At 36.3% G+C, this 17,691-nt stretch overlaps 2 protein-coding genes across 2 annotated transcripts; both read right to left on the reverse strand.

The window, feature by feature from the left end:
• Positions 1-1,335: 1,335 nt before the first annotated feature.
• On the reverse strand, positions 1,336-10,558 carry LOC105034523 (ras-related protein RABA2a). The gene is made up of 2 exons (XM_010909728.4): positions 10,267-10,558; positions 1,336-2,371 (listed from the first exon to the last, which is right to left on the reverse strand). Exons 1-2 carry the CDS (start codon positions 10,549-10,551, stop codon positions 1,880-1,882), a joined length of 777 nt encoding a protein of 258 aa, XP_010908030.2. The 5' UTR covers positions 10,552-10,558; the 3' UTR covers positions 1,336-1,879.
• Positions 10,559-11,798: 1,240 nt separating this feature from the next.
• On the reverse strand, positions 11,799-15,517 carry LOC105034532 (GDSL esterase/lipase At1g71691). Its single transcript, XM_010909738.4, has 5 exons — positions 15,184-15,517; positions 14,009-14,130; positions 13,645-13,884; positions 12,635-12,884; positions 11,799-12,187 (listed from the first exon to the last, which is right to left on the reverse strand). Exons 1-5 carry the CDS (start codon positions 15,485-15,487, stop codon positions 11,952-11,954), a joined length of 1,152 nt encoding a protein of 383 aa, XP_010908040.1. The 5' UTR covers positions 15,488-15,517; the 3' UTR covers positions 11,799-11,951.
• Between the last annotated feature and the right edge of the window lie 2,174 nt (positions 15,518-17,691).

Genomic DNA, 17,691 nt, shown 5'->3' on the forward strand with positions numbered 1-17,691 from the left:
GATGACGACACTCATGATTTCTCACCGCCACGCCCTCCCTCTTTCATTCAAATTGGTCGGACTCTGGTCTACCCCGACAATCACCGCAACAATTTCCGCTCTCCAGCAGCCACCGAACTTTCAAATAAAAAAAAGGAGGGTGAAGATGAAACCGTCGGATCTTGATGAATTGACGGTTTCCTCTCTTGGTAAACTTTGTTACTTAGTGTAATAAAGTTGCCTCCTTACGAAGAAAAAAAAAAAAAAAAAATTGCCGACGGAGTCTGTAAAAAGTGCTTATTGTGTAATAAAGTTGCCTGCTTGCCACCAAAAAAAAACACAAAAAGAGGGGCACACTTGAGACTAAGGTACGCTTCAATCTCTGTTCATGCCTATCACAGTATTTATCCTCACCCACAGATTTAGTGCCGTCGAACTTTGGTAGCTGGCTACTTAATTTGATATCTTCAGTCGACCATTTGGGCATTGCCAATTTCTGGACAAAGTGAAAGTTTCCAGATGACTTTGTGTTCTGCAATCAAATTTATTCTCAAAACTTGTCTCTGTTTAGAAAGCCCCTTGCCCATTAGGCTGATTCGTTGCTGTGCAGAATGGGAAACCAACCCAGCTCAAAAGGAATCATCAAGCACAAAACATGAATCACAACCACATTGGCTGATGGATTTCCTCTGTATTTTGCTGGTCCTGTGTATTAGTAACAATTGGGAACCACTGCATCAGAACACAAATTCTCCTCTCTAAAATGTTCAATGACTGAATAAGAACTATCCTTTCTATAGCATGCAAACCTGGAGCAAGAACCACCAAAGTTCCATCATAAGTATCAGTAACTGCATTTGCTTGCTTATTCCTCTTTGCTTACAGGACAGGTAATATTCTGATGTGAATATGATTAAAGAGGTCTTTAGCATACCTGTTGAGTATTTATACCAACACTACGTGCAGCACTTCTGCATTCCAGTACCCAAGTTTGCGTGCCTCCTACTATTAAATGTCGCTGCAAATACCGGAAAAGCAATTGCCTCATCGTATAACCCCTCCAAACTTCACCACACACGAGGCACCACATATCAGCTGCAGCATTAAAAATTAGTTACATGATATAAAATAACAGGACAAGTAGAAGCCAGAAAGCTCCCTAATAGACCAGCTTCTTAGCTAACTAATGTGTAGCAGAATAGCATAGGAGTCCAGCACTGTCAACATATTTGGTGCTTAATTTTAAATCAGGAATCCTCTTATAAAGCATGAGGATACAACTCCCAGCAGTGAAAGCTTCCGGTGCAATATGATCCTTCGAAAACAGATAATGCATGGAGAAAATAAAGAGCGATGAGACAAACAAACCCATGGCATAGGGTACACTTTGCTCTAAATCACCACTCATCATACACAGCTATGGGTATGAATAAATATTCTACAACAGAACCAAGAAGGCTAAAATAAAAGAAATCACATTTTGCAACAGAAAGAAAGCAACTTTTAAGAAAACTAGCAGAAAACATGGTGACAGCGCAGGCTTGTGCAAACAACTGAGAAATGTTCCACATAATTCTTGGAGAATCAATTTGCAGTTAGCACCTGATTGTTCCCATAATTCCCTTCTCAGATTCGCTGTGGAACAAGAGCAACTCACTACACAATCTCATCATCGAAACATGCAGACAATTTCCTCTCTCTTTCTGGGATTAGGATCATACATTTCCATCCATATTTCTCAAAGGGGCTGAAAACTAAAAGCAAAATACATTGACATCCTAAAGATACGGTGGAAGGCCACCCAAAGTGAGCATATGATCCCAACTAATGCACACAAATTAGACCACAAGCTCTGATCCCAAAATTGTAGCATATCAAAACATAGGCCAAAGGAGCACCTCTATGAGGAGCAGCATTGCTTCTTTGCATTGCTGACATCCGTGGTAGACACCTCAATGGTCCTCCCCTCTTTGATGCCTCCAGTAGGTCCTAGTGAAGGCTCTGAAGAGGACAGAGGCTTCTTACTGATGATTCGATATATCTCTGAAAGGATCATCTGAAAGGCTTTCTCTACATTTGTGGCCTCGAGAGCAGAGGTCTCAATGAAGGACAGACCTTCCTTCTCAGCAAAGCTCTGTGCATCCTCTGTGGCAACCGCACGAAGGTGCCTAAGGTCAGTCTTGTTACCAATGAGCATAACCACAATGTTAGAGTCAGCATGGTCACGGAGCTCTTTAAGCCATCGGTTCACATTCTCGAAAGTTGTGGCCTTGGTCACATCATATACTAGGAGGGCTCCCAATGCGCCACGGTAGTAGGCACTGGTTATTGCCCTGTACCGCTCCTGGCCTGCTGTGTCCCATATCTGTGCTTTTATTGTCCTCCCCTCTACCTAAACATTAGAAAGAATAAATAAAACAAAATATTGGGATAAAATAGTTCAAAGACAAACATACCAAATGTCAGCTTTGTTGTCATATTTTGCTGCTTATGACAAACTAAATAAACAATAGATTCTATTATAAAGAGAAGAATAATCTGAATTGAGACCATAGAAATGAAATTTAGAACAAGATGAGCTGAAGCTTTGTTCTACAAAAGCTCATGGTAGCAAGCAGCTTGATCAACAGAATGAACCCCAATATATTTGTTTCCATTTGAGAACAATCAGTGAACATGAAAAACTGACTCAAAAGATGGAAAAAAGAACATCTATAAAAGAATAAGTCCTTCAAAAAAAGATAAGCAACAAAAAAAAAAATAAAGCAAATTTATATTAATATATTGACACTTGTTAGGTTATCTTTGCAGATCACAAAAATATATATATAAATCAAATATTCTGACATATCCTAACGAAAATGTTTCTGAAAAGCAGATAAATAATACATAAACAAGTACTAATTTGAACAAGAGATGTCGATGATAAAATCATGCACAAGTTTGCAGTCATATCTAATTATGACAGACACCAGGATAATTTTACACAAGCAAAGAAAAGAAGAGAGACTCCAAGCTCAGAAACAATTCATCATGAATCCTCCAAACAGAAGTCTTGCAGGTTGAACAGGAATAAAGTTTTCAGCTGAGGAAAAAATCATGACGTTGACCTTTCGAGTGAAGGAATATTGTCACTGGTTGATATGGCTAAAGGCAAAGGGGTCCCACATTGGTGACAGATGTTCAAGTAACACATATTTGCTACTCATGCAAATGAACTTATGTTTGTTTCAGCTGAAACTAATCATATAGCTGCACAGAAAGCTTCATACATAGGAACCAAATCTTCCTACTAATTTTTGAAAAACACTTCTACAGACACTTCAAATCCAGAGCTGATCAATAGAGAGATGCATCAAAATGGCATCACATATTGATGCAATCTTCGATAATTTCACTCAATAATATGTTTGGATGATTGAGCAAAGCATCATTTGTTGAGAATTCAATGTCACACAAACTTAACTATTCTAAGCTTCTATTTTCTCCCTTTTTTTTCATATGACAGAACAATAGTGAAGCATATCTTGTCTGGATGTTAAATCAGTCTCCATTTTTGTTTTATCACCTTTTGATTAAAAATGAATCAATATATAACATTGATCATATTTCGGAGTGTTATCTAGTTAGAACATGAGTTTAGAAAGGAGCTTCATAGATAGCACAGAGTGAGAGATCACGAAAATGTAGATGTCACCTTGAATTCTGGGATTTGAATGCCCTATCATTATGTGACATAAAGAAGAAATTAGAATAAGTACAGGAACTATAGTCTAGAAGAGAAAACTATGACTTATAATGGAACTGGAAAATAGATAGTATGCACATGCATTGTGCATGCAGATGGCAACAATGAATCGTAATGCTAAATTCTAAGGAAGAGCATCACATGAAGACATCACTCTTGGTTTACTTGTTGCTCCCTATTTTAAGGGTGGGGAGAAAGAAGACAAATGCACCACCAAAAGTGGAAGTATATTTATCATATAAATACTGGAAAAGATCTTTGATCCAAAAGGGCCATGGGCATTGATATTTCCTCTACACATCACTCTTGGTTTACTTCTTGCTCCCTATTTAAAGGTGAGGAGAAAGTAAGACAAATGCACAGCCATAAGTGGAAGTACATTTATCATATAAATACTGGAAAAGATCTTTGAACCAAAAGGAACATGGTCATTGATATTTCCTCTACACATCACTCTCGGTTTACTTCTTGCTCTCTATATTAAAGGTGAGGAGAAAGTAAGAAAATTGCACAGCGAAAAGTGGAAGTATATTTATCATATAAATACTGGAAAAGATCTTTGATCCAAAAGGATCATGGCCATTGATATTTCTTCTCACATGCATTACAGATACCAACTCTTGTAGTAAAAACTACACCTATGCCTCCAAATTGATCACCCATTAGACGAAAACCCAGTTCTTAGCTAAGATAATCTTGTGACCTGCCTCTAATATCACTAAATAAAAATACTGGCATGACAAACTAAATAATTGCTGAACATTTTATGACAAGAATTTAGAGGACAAGGAAGGCCTCTCAGATTATTACTTATATTTGATTATCAAATACAAATACATGCACATGTTATACACCAAGATTTGCAATCTTGGTAGCAGATCCATGACAATTCCATGTTAATACAGTATCAATAAACCCAGTATGGGTTTGGTTTGGCATACCAACACTTGGTACACTAGCCATCCTGAGTATCAGTTTGCTCCTGATATCATATGTTACATCCAGTATCGGGCAGTATGTGAAAGCATGGCAAACCTTGTTATACATTAACGAATAGCCAAGAAGAAGAAACATTATGATCATATCAATGATGATTGGTTAAATTCACAAATAGCTCCAGTGCCACTGTCACAAAGTTATTTCAACTAAAATAAGGACAACAACAATCAAATCTACAGTTAAGCCTCCTAAAAATTACACCAAAACAAATGACAAGACAAATTTGTCCTTAATCAACCGCTAGTCAAATGGGCATGTGCACTGCATATTCAATTTATGTTGGATAAAGTAAGAAGTATCATAAAAAATAAATTTCTATAACATGCAATTTTAACATAAAACATTTCACACTATAATTTATGTTATCTGGAGAAATAATAGTTCTAATATTTATCTCATGCTCATAATATTTTTGATAATTAGATACATCACAAGAAGTAAATGCAATGCATAATGAGAACACAATTATAGTAGCAGCCATGGTTCTGCACATTGTTTCTTATGATAGCTTTGAGCACACCTCAAAATAATAAGTACACAATGATTGCTGTATATCTGTTATGACAATTATAATAATGTTAAACAACAATCATGATGCCTACCACTTATTTAACCTAATAAAATGCATGAAATATAATATTTTTCTATATCGATATATAAATAAAGTATATACGAAAAAATATTGATATCCAAAAAATATCATTTATGTAATAATATTCACATACCCTCATGTCATGATGCTGCCAATATCCAAGTATAATTATGCTGGCCTAAATATTGATGCTTAATCTTTTAAAAGCATATTTTAGAACAATAAATGTTACTATATTATGATTGAGATACTTGTTTCAGATGTGCATTTTATAAAATACTTTTACAACATATTCTTATATAACAACCGTTGATTGTCTTCTATCATAGTAAAAACAGCCATTGTGTAATGGTAATAGCAGTCATACTTAATTTAGATCATCTCATTATAAGAAAATATCACTTAAACTTGAAATTTAGTGAAGCTTCAAAAAATATACTTTTAAAAAGTCAAATAAGGTCATCATAATGGATTAACAAAGACAATTATAATGATAAGATAATAGTTGAATATGTTATTTTAATATATTAAGATAGATTAGAAAATTATATATTTTTTTAAAAAAGCACATTGCTTAAATCTACTATAAAGATACAAGAAACATACACTAAGAAGAGCTGGAAATCCAATTTATATGTGATGTCACTCATTCCTGCAATCAGTTTGTTATTGGTATCCAAGAAATTTTGGAAAAAAAAAGGACTTTGTGTGGTATCTTGCATGGAATGGAGGACCAAGGTTTTAAATAATGTGTTATATTATTATAATGGACCCCACATCCATACTGTTTTTGAATGTTATGACAATTATAATGGCAATTATTTGCCTCAACAGTAGACATTCAAACTTTAAAATTTAATAATAATTGTTTAACAGTTGCTATAATGATATTATAATATCAAAGGAAATAACAGGAAAATAACATCATTATCTTTCCCTTCACTTTCCACTGAATAAAAAAAATTACCTTTTGGAGTGTACTATAAATTCTAGACAAAAATTTAGTATAAAATTTTGAATATCGAAAAATAATATTTTATTTAGAAAAAAGTATAAGCAAAAATAACGACCATTATTTATGTTATATCAAACGATTATAATGGTTAACAATATATTGAAATGTTTATTTTTTACTCATTAATGTGACAATGGGTGGTCGAAACCATTATAATGGGCCATTACAAGGGTTATAATACCATTATTGTATACCTTGGGGAGGACAAAAAAGAAGGAAAATAAAAAGATTTAATAACTTGCACATATAACTCAAGAAGACACTCAGCTATTGTGTTGTATTCTCATTGCTCTTTTTAATTAGCACCATGAATTGTGCCCCAAAATGAAGTGCAGTTAATGATGCAAACAGATGTCATTTTTTAGTGTTTTTTATGGATTACCACATCATTGTTCAGAAGAAAATAAAAAAAAAAATAAAATTAAAACTCCAGCCAGACCGACTGCCTGGGAGAGGATAAAAGTATCATGAAAGGAATACTCCCTTCCCACTTTTAAATATGGGTATAGGATATGCATGGATGGCTTCACTTCAGCATCAAATGTGATCAGTGCATTAATTCTTGAATGAGGTCTCCTCATTCTTTTATGTTAACATTAATCCTCAACGGTCATTTGAAAAACTCTATCCTCTAGAAGAAAGTCTTCAATATGTCAATCTCCATGGGTTGATTTCGTGACACTTGAGCTGATAATATGGGCTTATAGATCTCATATATACAACTTGAAAAGCAAATTCTTGACAAATGATAATGATGATCATTTAGAAGTTGAAAGAATACACTAGATTTTCTTTCTTTTATTTGGGAGGTGAGATACAGAAAAGGAATTTTGTATACCATGGCAAGTGCAAGGTCAATCATTTAGGCAGAATCAAGTTCGGCAATGAAATAAGTATAAGCCTTGAAGCAAAGGAAGCGAGCTGCTTGAAGGAGGAGATTTCAATTATTGACACTGAATGGACAATTGCATGATAAAGAAAAATGGTGATGATGCTGTAATTTACATGTTTTTTTTGGTTGGAGTCTCTTCAAATTTGGAGCATTACTATCTCCTAAAGGTCCAATTCAGCCTTAACATGAACATTTTTAGAAAGGAGTGAGGAACAAAATCTTATTAGCACATAAGTTGAACAAGAGGAATCAGTGGACAGAAGCGCCATACAATTATTTGTTTAAGATATGGCTAGAATTCTTACCATGTGTTTCAAATTGTTATAACCAAGAGTTCGAGTCCCGATGGGACATCCCGCGGGACACCGGGATGGGGCATCCTCCCATGTGTTAGGATAGGACTAAGGATTCAGGTCCCAGCGAGACGTCCCGTAGGACACCGGAATGAAATACCATCTCATGCATTGGGATAGGACCGTCTCGCTAGCATCCCAGCATCCGATTCAGGACATCTTGGGACATCCTCTATCTCAAGTGTTGGGACGGACCAAGATAGTGGCACGTCCCATCCCATGAAAAAATTAAGATAGCCCTGTCCCACAGGATTTAAAACCTTGGATAGGACTATTCTACTATCGTCCTAGTATCCCGATTGGTATGTTTTGGGTCATCCCTATACCAAATGTTAGAATGGGACGGGATGATAGCGCATTTGTTCCATTGAAAAAATGAGATAGCCCATTCCCATGAGATTTAAAACCTTGGTCATAACAACAACTTATGAAGAAATGTGAATATCCATTCCCTCCTTAACATCAAGACTATGTCATCCAACAAATGTAAAAAATCCAAAATAATATTTCTGGGGAATGTCTACCAAGGCAGTGGAGAATTTGATTCCTTTAACACCAAATTCTTGGGAGATAGGGAAAAAGTCCCTCAAGTTATAAGGTATAACATCAACTGGTAAGAAAGAATTAGATTCTTGAGGGCAAAAATAAACAGCTTTAGTCTTTTGGAGCAATGTATCTTGGAGTCAATCCTCTAGTGCCATGATGTCCAATTTAAATGACTTCCAATTTCTTATCACCTTTTTCTAATGAAGACCTTGGACATTCATAAAAGAAGATTTCATAGACCAAAACACTGTAAACCAGCTACAAATTTTTCTTGAAGAATATCACATTGTAAACCAGACCACTTGCACTATCAACTGTTTTTAACAATTCTTCTATATTGTAACACTCTCGTATCTCCACCTATTCCACAGAAAAAAATATATCATACTTCCTAATTTAATTTTAATCTTCATCCAATGTTTAAGATAACGAATAGCTATATAAAGATTTTATAGTGCCAAAAAAAGTAAGCAGTGTGCTCCTTCAGCATCGATGTAGGACACAATCATAATACCTTTACAATTTCCTACATTTTGTCCACCATCAATGTTGTGTGAATAATGTACATTTCTATAACCTTATATTATTATATAGACTACATCTGCTCACAAATTGCATTGGCTTTATGAGCTACTGAATCAGCTCACTGTTTGTTGTGAATTCCACATGTTAAGTCACTAAAAGAGCATTCCCTTCCATCATTTAAATGCCATCGTACTAGTTTTACACAAAGAGGTTAACAATTAAAAATTAAGGATCAATTCCCTAATCAATAAACCTTTGGAGACCAACACCAAGCATCTTTTCTACCATAAATTTAAACCAGTTCTCCTTTGAGTGAGGTCCCAAAACATAGGAGGCATCTATTAGCATGGTTCTCAGAAATCTAGCATCTCAAGTATACAAGGCATGGTGAGTAACAACTATATTCGTGCTTATTTAATAAAGTTAGGGGATTCAAATGGTCAAACAACAGTATGAAGAATCCCATGTTATTATTACAGGTAAGCCCTCTAACATATCAAAATTGGTGAGAATGACATTGCAAATACACTGGAGAAGAGGGCAGAGGATAAAATAGTGAATAACAGACCTTCAAATGTCATGAAACCACCTATATGTAAGATTCATGAAGTGAAAGACAAGAGAACAAGCCATTGTTCCATACCAATACATTTCAAATTTATCATTCACCATCCTTGGAGTTTATCATCGCATCTTTGCAATTATTAACCACATCTCTACCTTGGATGTAAGATTCTTCATTTACACACCATAAATTAATCGCAAAAATAGATATAAATAAACAAAATAAGAAATTGACTTCCAAGTAGAAGAATGTAAAAAGATAACGGTTTCACTTTGAAAGGGCATAACTTATAGACTTCTTTCTCAAAATCCACCACTTTTATGGAATTCAAGAACATGACTGGAGACCTTGAACACATGGTCCTTTCCATATCAAAAAATGGTTAAATGGAGAAGGAATGCATGAAAAACTAGGTGATTTAGCTTCAGCACTCTTTTTGAAGTAATAGTTTCAACATTAGAATAGATGGAAGAAGGGTACAAGAATCCCAAAGGTTCGTCAGATATAAGGTTGTCGGTAAAGGCCCCATCTTAGAATGCACTTAACTTGAACTCCATAAGTTGCAATCCTAGGGTAAACTTATTTCGAAGTTGAAGAGCTAATAATCACGAAACTAGGGACAACCTAAATTCATGTTATTGCATGGGTAAGGATTGTAAAAGCTTATGTACTAAGCAAATCAAATCACGATTTCTAATTTTGGAAACAACAAGTTCTTCCATATCCAATTCCATCAAATTGCATTTAGGAGACCAGAGCCAAGAAACAAGTAGGGAAACAGTTCTTCTTTTGTTTGGAAAATTAAAATCAGATCAATCATTCCATGCACCCAGAACAAAAAGAATGCACGAAACATTGACGATTCCTGATGCTCATATGAAAGGGGCATGGAGAAATTACTCCCAACTAAGCCCAAATTCAACAAAATCCGAAACTCACGGCCAATTACAAGAGCCAAAAGAAACCCCAATTGGAGAGATCAAAGAGAAACCCAGAGAGAAATCTTCGAAGAAAAGAAACAGATAGAGAAAAAGGGGCGGGGTGGGAATCACTTTGAGGGTGCGGGTGGCGAATTCGACGCCGATGGTGGACTTGGAGTCGAGGAAGAACTCGTTGCGGGTGAAGCGGGAGAGGAGGTTGGATTTGCCGACGCCCGAGTCGCCGATCAGCACCACCTTGAACAGATAGTCGTACTCCTCCGCCGGCCCCAACCCTCGCCGCGCCATCGCTGTGATCTCTCTCTCTCTCTCTTCGTCGAGCTCCAACAAAAGTCCGCAGCAGTAGTTACGGATGACAGGTGATGATAGGGAAAGAAAGAGAGAACCATTTTTAATCATCCTAACGAACCCTGCCCAAATTCCCCACCTTAAATAAATAAACAGAAAAAATAATGACTGCAAATCTAGGCCTCCCTTTACCCTTTTTGGTAACGAGGTAATTCATTTTACCAGTTAAATGTATTTTATTTTTAAGGTAGCATTATATCTTCAAACTATATGATTTGACTTTTTTATGATATTAATAATATTTTTGTATTATTATTTAAAAATTAATTAGGTATAATTTTCTCAATTGGTTATTGATTTGAAAATTTTTAAAGATAATTTTTATTTAAAAAAATTAAAGAAAACCTCAAGAGAACGAGAGGGATGGCTTAGTTGCCATCGATAGAGAATAATATTTTAAATTAATTAGTAGTAAAAATTCAATCTCTCAATTTTTATACGATACTATTTAAAATTTATTAAAACTATAGAATGCTAACACATAAATTACATTTGTTCGAAGATAGGTAGCTTAGATAAAATACATGAAGTTAACTATAAATTAAATTTTTTAGAATCGATTACAATCAAAAATTTTGATTTCACTATAATATAATTGAAATATGGTGCTTCTTCTTTATCATATTGTTTCGATTTTAATTCAGACATGTTATCTTAAACTCTAATGCCCTCCCCCTCTCTCCCCCTCCCTCCCCCCCCCCCTCTTTTTTGTGGGAAATGGAAAGGTTATATTACTCTGTAGCCCAAAGATGTGTGTATAAGGAAATCTGGAAGCTCTCTATGAGTATCAGAAGTTCATCCGACCAAACTCCATCATGTTCCATCTGTACCTCACTGCTACATGATCTCACTCCTGACCAAGGCATCTTATGCTTAGTTTCTTATACATTCTAATGATTGTACCTATTTTTATTTTTAATTTGAGACTTGTCTCCCCTAGTATAATATAATATAATGTAGTGTTGTATACTTGTACCATAATTCACATTGGATAACCAATGCTCCCTGGCCCTCATTGAGGCTTTACATGCATGGTACTACCGAAATAGTCGCCGATGAAAATATATAATTCAAACTCAACTGATTGTTTTAAAAAAATAATAAATTTTATTTAAAATCTAAACATAATCTATCGATCTAAATATCATACCATACTGAGCCTAGATAGTTAAAGGTCAGAATGAGTCATTGGTTAACTCAATCCATTTGCAACCTTATTCAGGGCCCGAAAAATAGTTTAGAGCTAGGAACTCATTGTGCCCCTCTGGAGGAAGAATTGAATCACACATAAGGTCAAATTAAAGTCAACCACATGGAAGTTAGCAGAGGTCAAAATCCCCTACTTTTGCAGTTCTTTTCCTCGTACATCACTTTGGTTGCATGAAACTACTCCTCAGGTCCATCAAACCCCATCCTACTCTTCTTTTCCCTTACAACCATAAGACTAGTTGCTAGTTTTGCTCAAGGTCTAGGCTGGCAAGCTGCTTTATGTTCATGGGGTGCGCCACATCAGTGTTGCCCCTGAAGGCTTCCCTTGCCAATATGATGTTCACAGCTGCAGTTGGGTGGAAGGCATCCCAAAACACATACTGATCTCTATCAGAGCATGGAGTCTGGAAGGGAAGGCAGGTGATCTGCCCACTGTTGCGTCCGATGCCGCAGCACCCACGGTCGACCACGCTGAATCCTGCAACATTAAGGAAAGATATATACAAGAATTAATATTTAGTTATATAAGAATGAGATTGCAATGTTCTGCTACCTTCTTGGATCCACCCTCACTGTGACTTATTTGGCTGTATCTTTTGTTCTTTATATGTGTTGTTTCATTATCTTCAATGAAATGTGGTTTGGCCTTGCCCAACTCTCTCTCATTCTTTTTTGGTGTTTTTTTTCTTAATCTTCTAATTATTACATATAGCATTTTAGTTATGACTGCAGTAAAAAATATAGAAAAGGGCTAATGCCCATTTTAAAATAAAATCATGTACATATATAAGAGATTGCTAAAAGATTTTCATATTATTTTGAATGAAGAATAAAAGCTTGGGCTATCTTATTATTGAAGGATTTAAGGAAACTAAAAGACCAGACAATCAACACAAACCAGTGCCATTCAAATGGAAGCACTTACCATAAGATGTGGGATTACTGAGGATATCTTTGATCAGCCGGAAGTTGTCAATGTATGTGAACTTGGCACCACGGAGGTTTACATTGAGGTTGTCAACCATTAACTTGACATTGTTGTTGAAGGGAATCACAAGATTATCAACTTCAGGTGAGCAATGACTTGAAGGATTTTGTGCAAGGATGCTTGGAATACAGGCCATTGATCCTACTCCAGCGATCACAAACCTCCGAGCTCCAATGTTGTATAATCTCTACAAGAAAGCAAAACATTGTTCTTTTTTTTTAAAAAAATTTTGAGAAGATGCGTTTTCCTATAGATTCATTTCATGCGATAACTGAATGACTACAAGCTGAACTAAAACAGAACGTTTTTTCCTTTTTCTGATGAGAACTGAATTAGAACAGTCAAGTGAAACAAAGAAAACTAAAACAATCTTAATCATAAGCCAATTTAGCAGTTGCCGAAGTGCATCTCGAAATATCTTCAGGTTGCAGTCCACAAACCATATACTAAAATTATGGATGTTTTCATTGTCTAGCTAAGCTTCCCTTGATCAAATAAGATTTCACCTCTCTTATTATTATTTTTTTTCTTTTAGAAAAGGCACAGTGCAAAGAACAGTGGCATTAAGAAATTGAAAGGTTGATGCTAAGACTGAAATTAACTATTTCAAGTAGTCAATTAGTCCTTCTCTAACAAAGATTCCATTCAAAGCTCTCTCTCCTCCCCCTCCCCCCCCCCCCCCCCCCCCCTCCCCCTTTTTCTTTTGAGCAAAATGCTCATTCAAAGCTTGCAAGGCTGGCTCATTGGCCACATTATTGCATGGTACTCATGAAGCAAGGACATGAGCTTGCAGCCACATGATTCTTTAGCAGTTGCTGTGCATTTATTGAATCAAAGTTGGGTGATCAATAAACTGAGTCCTTGATTAATTTCAAGGTTGGCAAATTACCCATCACATGGTTACTAATCCAATCTAAAACAATGGGCTCTGTGACAAACCAACTTACAGTGAGTTGGCGGGTGTACTGCCGGACCAGAAGATCAGCAAACTGGTCGGCATTGTACACGTTTCGTGTATTATAGTTAGGCATCAGATAGTTGTTTAGGTAGTCATTGCTCCCCATTCCCACAAAGAAGATGCAGTGAGCTATGGCATTGGCAACATGATCAGCTCCTAAGTTCCTGGTGATCTGATCAAGCGTCGACTCGAAGTTCCTGATCTGCTGATTGAATGGTATCCTCCCCACCTGTGTCACCATTTTTGGTGAACCATCACAGAGACATCAGTGATGACGAATAGTGTAATCTAGCATGCAAGAAAGCTACCTAATTAGATGGTTCTTTTAGGGATCAAGAGTGTAGAGGGCTTACAAAGTTTCGTCCAGTGATGTCTAAAATTCCAGCAGCAGCCGAGGCATAGTTAACGCCATGAAGGAGGCCTTCACCAGAAGCTTGGGAGTAAGGTGGAATAAGAGGCAGTCCAAGAAGATCAGCTGCAAGAGAAGACAAAGGATGACTCAATAATTTGATGGTGTCATAAACTTAGAGCTGAGCAACAAATTAATAAGGCACATAACCTGCACACTTCATGGCAATGGCAGGGTAATTGCCATGCCTTGGTAGAGATAGATTAACAATAATAGGAGAAAAATACATGAAAACTGGTGCACACTGCAGGCACCATAAGTGCATGGAGTGAATGATGAGACGAGGGGACAATAAATGCAGTCTACGAATGTATTAAATGGAGAACTTGCTCTTATACCTTGGAATTCGAGACTAGACCTTATTTTCCTTTGACCAATGTAGTCATAGAAGATGAAAAATTGGTGGATATTAGAGAGTATTATTAGGCATAAACTCGAAAATTTGGTGGAAATTAATTAGCATAAACTCATCATACTTCTTATTGGCTTAGGCTGCTTTTTGTTCATAATTTATTATACATAAATCAACCTTAGACATGAACCATGGAGGATTCAAAGCAAAGTGTGTTCCAACAGGATCAACTTTAAATAAACAATGGTAACTAAGTACCATACTTTAAATACAATGCGAGGAAAGAGATCGAGTAAAGTTAGCCCTATGAGATGGAGACTAAAAAGTTTGATACAAAAATCCAAGGCACATAAAAGTTAAAAAAAGATTTTAGTATTTAGTGTGAATTATCTAATCTCGATATTTTATCAAAATCTAAAAGAGTTGGGAAGTAGCTTAGTCTAGCTAATATTAATTATAGAACAAGTTTGATCACTAGTTAATAATTAAAATAAGAAAGTTGGTTTCATCATGCATGAGATTTCAAATAAAACAGCTGAATGGGCATCCTCCAAATTTTGCACCCGAGCGGTTTGAAAGCCATCCTTCACTCAGGGAGAAAAGAAGTTGTGAAAAAGCTTTCGGCTCCTCCCAAAGCCCCACCACCACCCAGGGCTTCCACCTACATGCTTTCATATCAACACTTGTGACCCCCCTGTGAATGGTGTGGTCATACTGAAGGCAAGCCAAGTCACAACCATTAAAGACGAGAGGTTTAGAGGACTCGCCTATCTCATCCACAATGGTGTAGCCATTGGAGAACCTCCCTGTGGGTCCGCCGGCGAAGTCGATGCCATAAGGGTAGTAGTTGGCCTTGGCAAAGGAGGGGATGTTGTTGTTGTTGCCGTTGTCAATAAGGGAGTCTCCAAACACGAACATTGCCGGCACCAATTCCCTTCGGCCATTGCCACCATCTCCTGGTGCAACTGGTCCTACCACTCTTTGAGCTATAGAAAAATTAGAAACTGTTGATAAAGCTAGGACAACATAGAAGAAGAACATGGAGAGTATTGGATAGCTAAAGGTTGCCATGTGAACTGGATACAAGGTGGGGAAGAAAAGGAGATGGGTTGATATAGAAAGGGGAAGTGGAAAAGGATGGTGGGTAGATAAGGGTGGTAATCAATGCATTTTAACTGTGCTCTTACAGAGGAGTAAATGGGCATGTGGGATGGAGTGCAGAGAAGGTAGAGAACAGTGGTGTTTTTGGTATTTTACTGGAAAAAAAAAAAAATCTATGACAGGATTGTGACTAGAGGACGTACCTCCCATTTAAGGTCCTTGGCAAGGATTTCCTGTCGATTTCTTTGAAAGTGAACGATAGGCAAGTTCCAAGAAAGAGGTTAAGGTTCTTGAATGCTGAATTTGAATGGTAGTAGCGTCATAGGCTCGCAAGTTTTAGCCTAGAAAGTGGAACTTGATCAGAGTTTTTTTATTAGAAAAAGGGAAGGAATTAAGGAAATCTCGGGTAGATTCTTGTTTGACCTGACGAATCCTTCATGAATCTAGCTTTGGCTCGTAGATGATCCTCATCTCATGGATCAATGCTGGGGTAACTCAAAAAGGTCATTCAGGTGTTTTGATCCAGTATCACTTTGCTTCATCAAGTGGCAGACGACAATAATTCAAAGGAGCAATAAGAATACACTCCACCAGCTGAGGGAATTTTTTGAGTCATCTCAGTAAGATGAACAATTATCTACATAATCTTTTTCCTTTTGATTCATATTTTAGATATTGGAGACCAGTATAAAGAGTTGAATAACAAGAAGAGCGAAATGGCTAGTATCTAATATTATAGCTCAAGTTTCTTAACGCTTTATTTCGGAAGTTGTATATGTAACTTTCGTTCTAGGGTTCTAGTCATTTGTTACTCTGTTACTGGATCTCTTTTATATGTAACAGAAAAAAGAAAAACCCTTCTGGTTCTTGTGGATCCCAAATATTGATCACCTTACTACACAAAATATAAATATTCTCATTATTTGCTTTTTTTTAGTGTAATTTTTGCTTACTACCCAATAAAAATATGGATAAAAAGAAAAGTAGACTAGCCTAACATGTCCACCAAACAAAGACACGCATCATTACTTATGCACCCAAACATGGATATGAGCCAAATCTAACTAGATTTGTTTTCTCACAGAATGAGAATACACTATTAAAATTACCTATAACAAATGTTTTATTAGAAAATAATACCTCCAATATCTAGGCTCGATACCTCTTAAGTAACAAAATGGCTCATGCAATCATTGAGCTATAACCAACCAGATTGAAGGATTCTCACTTGATCGTAGTTAAATTTTTGGGTGATTATGAAAACAATCAGTAACCATCATTGGACTACTTCCATGAATTATGGCTTAGGCTTGGAACATAATAATCACCTTGCAAAAGATTTTGTTAGATTACTTGGTTTCCGGCCATTTTTTAAACTTGAATGCTGTGGCCATACTCTTAAGAATATCATTATGTTTTTTCTGAAAATATATGTGGTGAATAGAATCTTTAAGAGGCACCACTCGTTGACCACGTCTTCCGGCCCTCGGTCTCCTAAATATTTTCACGCGGAAACCGTCCAGTTGTCAGAGAGGCAGCAGAGACATGGCAGTTGAAGTGAATTATGAGCTGCTGTTGGAAACATTGTTGCAAGTCAAACAGAAATAAGTTTAGTCAAAGGACAAGTTGACTTCGGGGCCCGCCGTTGTGTTGCGGGTCCATGCATGGATCCAAAACTTAGGAGCACTATTCCTGGGAAACGTGGGTCCAAATTTACTGACCTCTTCTTATAATTGAGGTTTTTTTTTTTTTTTTTTTTTTTTTTTTTGATAAGGAATCGAGCAAGGGTTTGGTTTGATGATATTACCACCTCTCACGGCTGATGCATACCTTGCAAATAAGAAGTTCAAATTGGTTATAAATATGTTTCATATAATATGCGAGAAGACAGTGGCTCTATCATGATCAAATGATTTACATGTACGTAAAAAAAGTTTTGTTTTAGTTTATTTTTGTTTACCAACTCCACGATCAATCATGTGCTGCAGCAGCTCTTGCTTCAAAAAAGAAGAGGAGGAGCCATTAAACAAAGATGCAACCAGATGTTTTGAGAAAAAAAAATATTAATAATTATTTGTATTTTTAATATCTGATGTTTAGAACATTTTGCTGCTCTTCCGTGTAACTTTTTAATATTAGAAATAACTCTGTGGCTATTACAGCATGTTCCATCA

This window comes from Elaeis guineensis, chromosome 1 (genome assembly GCF_000442705.2).
Source record: "Elaeis guineensis isolate ETL-2024a chromosome 1, EG11, whole genome shotgun sequence".
NCBI lineage: Eukaryota > Viridiplantae > Streptophyta > Magnoliopsida > Arecales > Arecaceae > Elaeis > Elaeis guineensis.

Coding starts and splice junctions, on each gene's coding strand:
- LOC105034523 (XM_010909728.4), bottom strand. CDS start 10,551: ATGATTAAAAATGGTTCTCTCTTTCTTTCCCTATCATCACCTGTCATC. Junction 2,372..10,266: donor TCGCCACCCGCACCCTCAAA/GTGATTCCCACC, acceptor TCTAATGTTTAG/GTAGAGGGGAGGACAATAAA.
- LOC105034532 (XM_010909738.4), bottom strand. CDS start 15,487: ATGGCAACCTTTAGCTATCCAATACTCTCCATGTTCTTCTTCTATGTT. Junction 14,131..15,183: donor CACCATTGTGGATGAGATAG/GCGAGTCCTCTA, acceptor CTTCTCTTGCAG/CTGATCTTCTTGGACTGCCT. Junction 12,188..12,634: donor CAGTAATCCCACATCTTATG/GTAAGTGCTTCC, acceptor TTAATGTTGCAG/GATTCAGCGTGGTCGACCGT.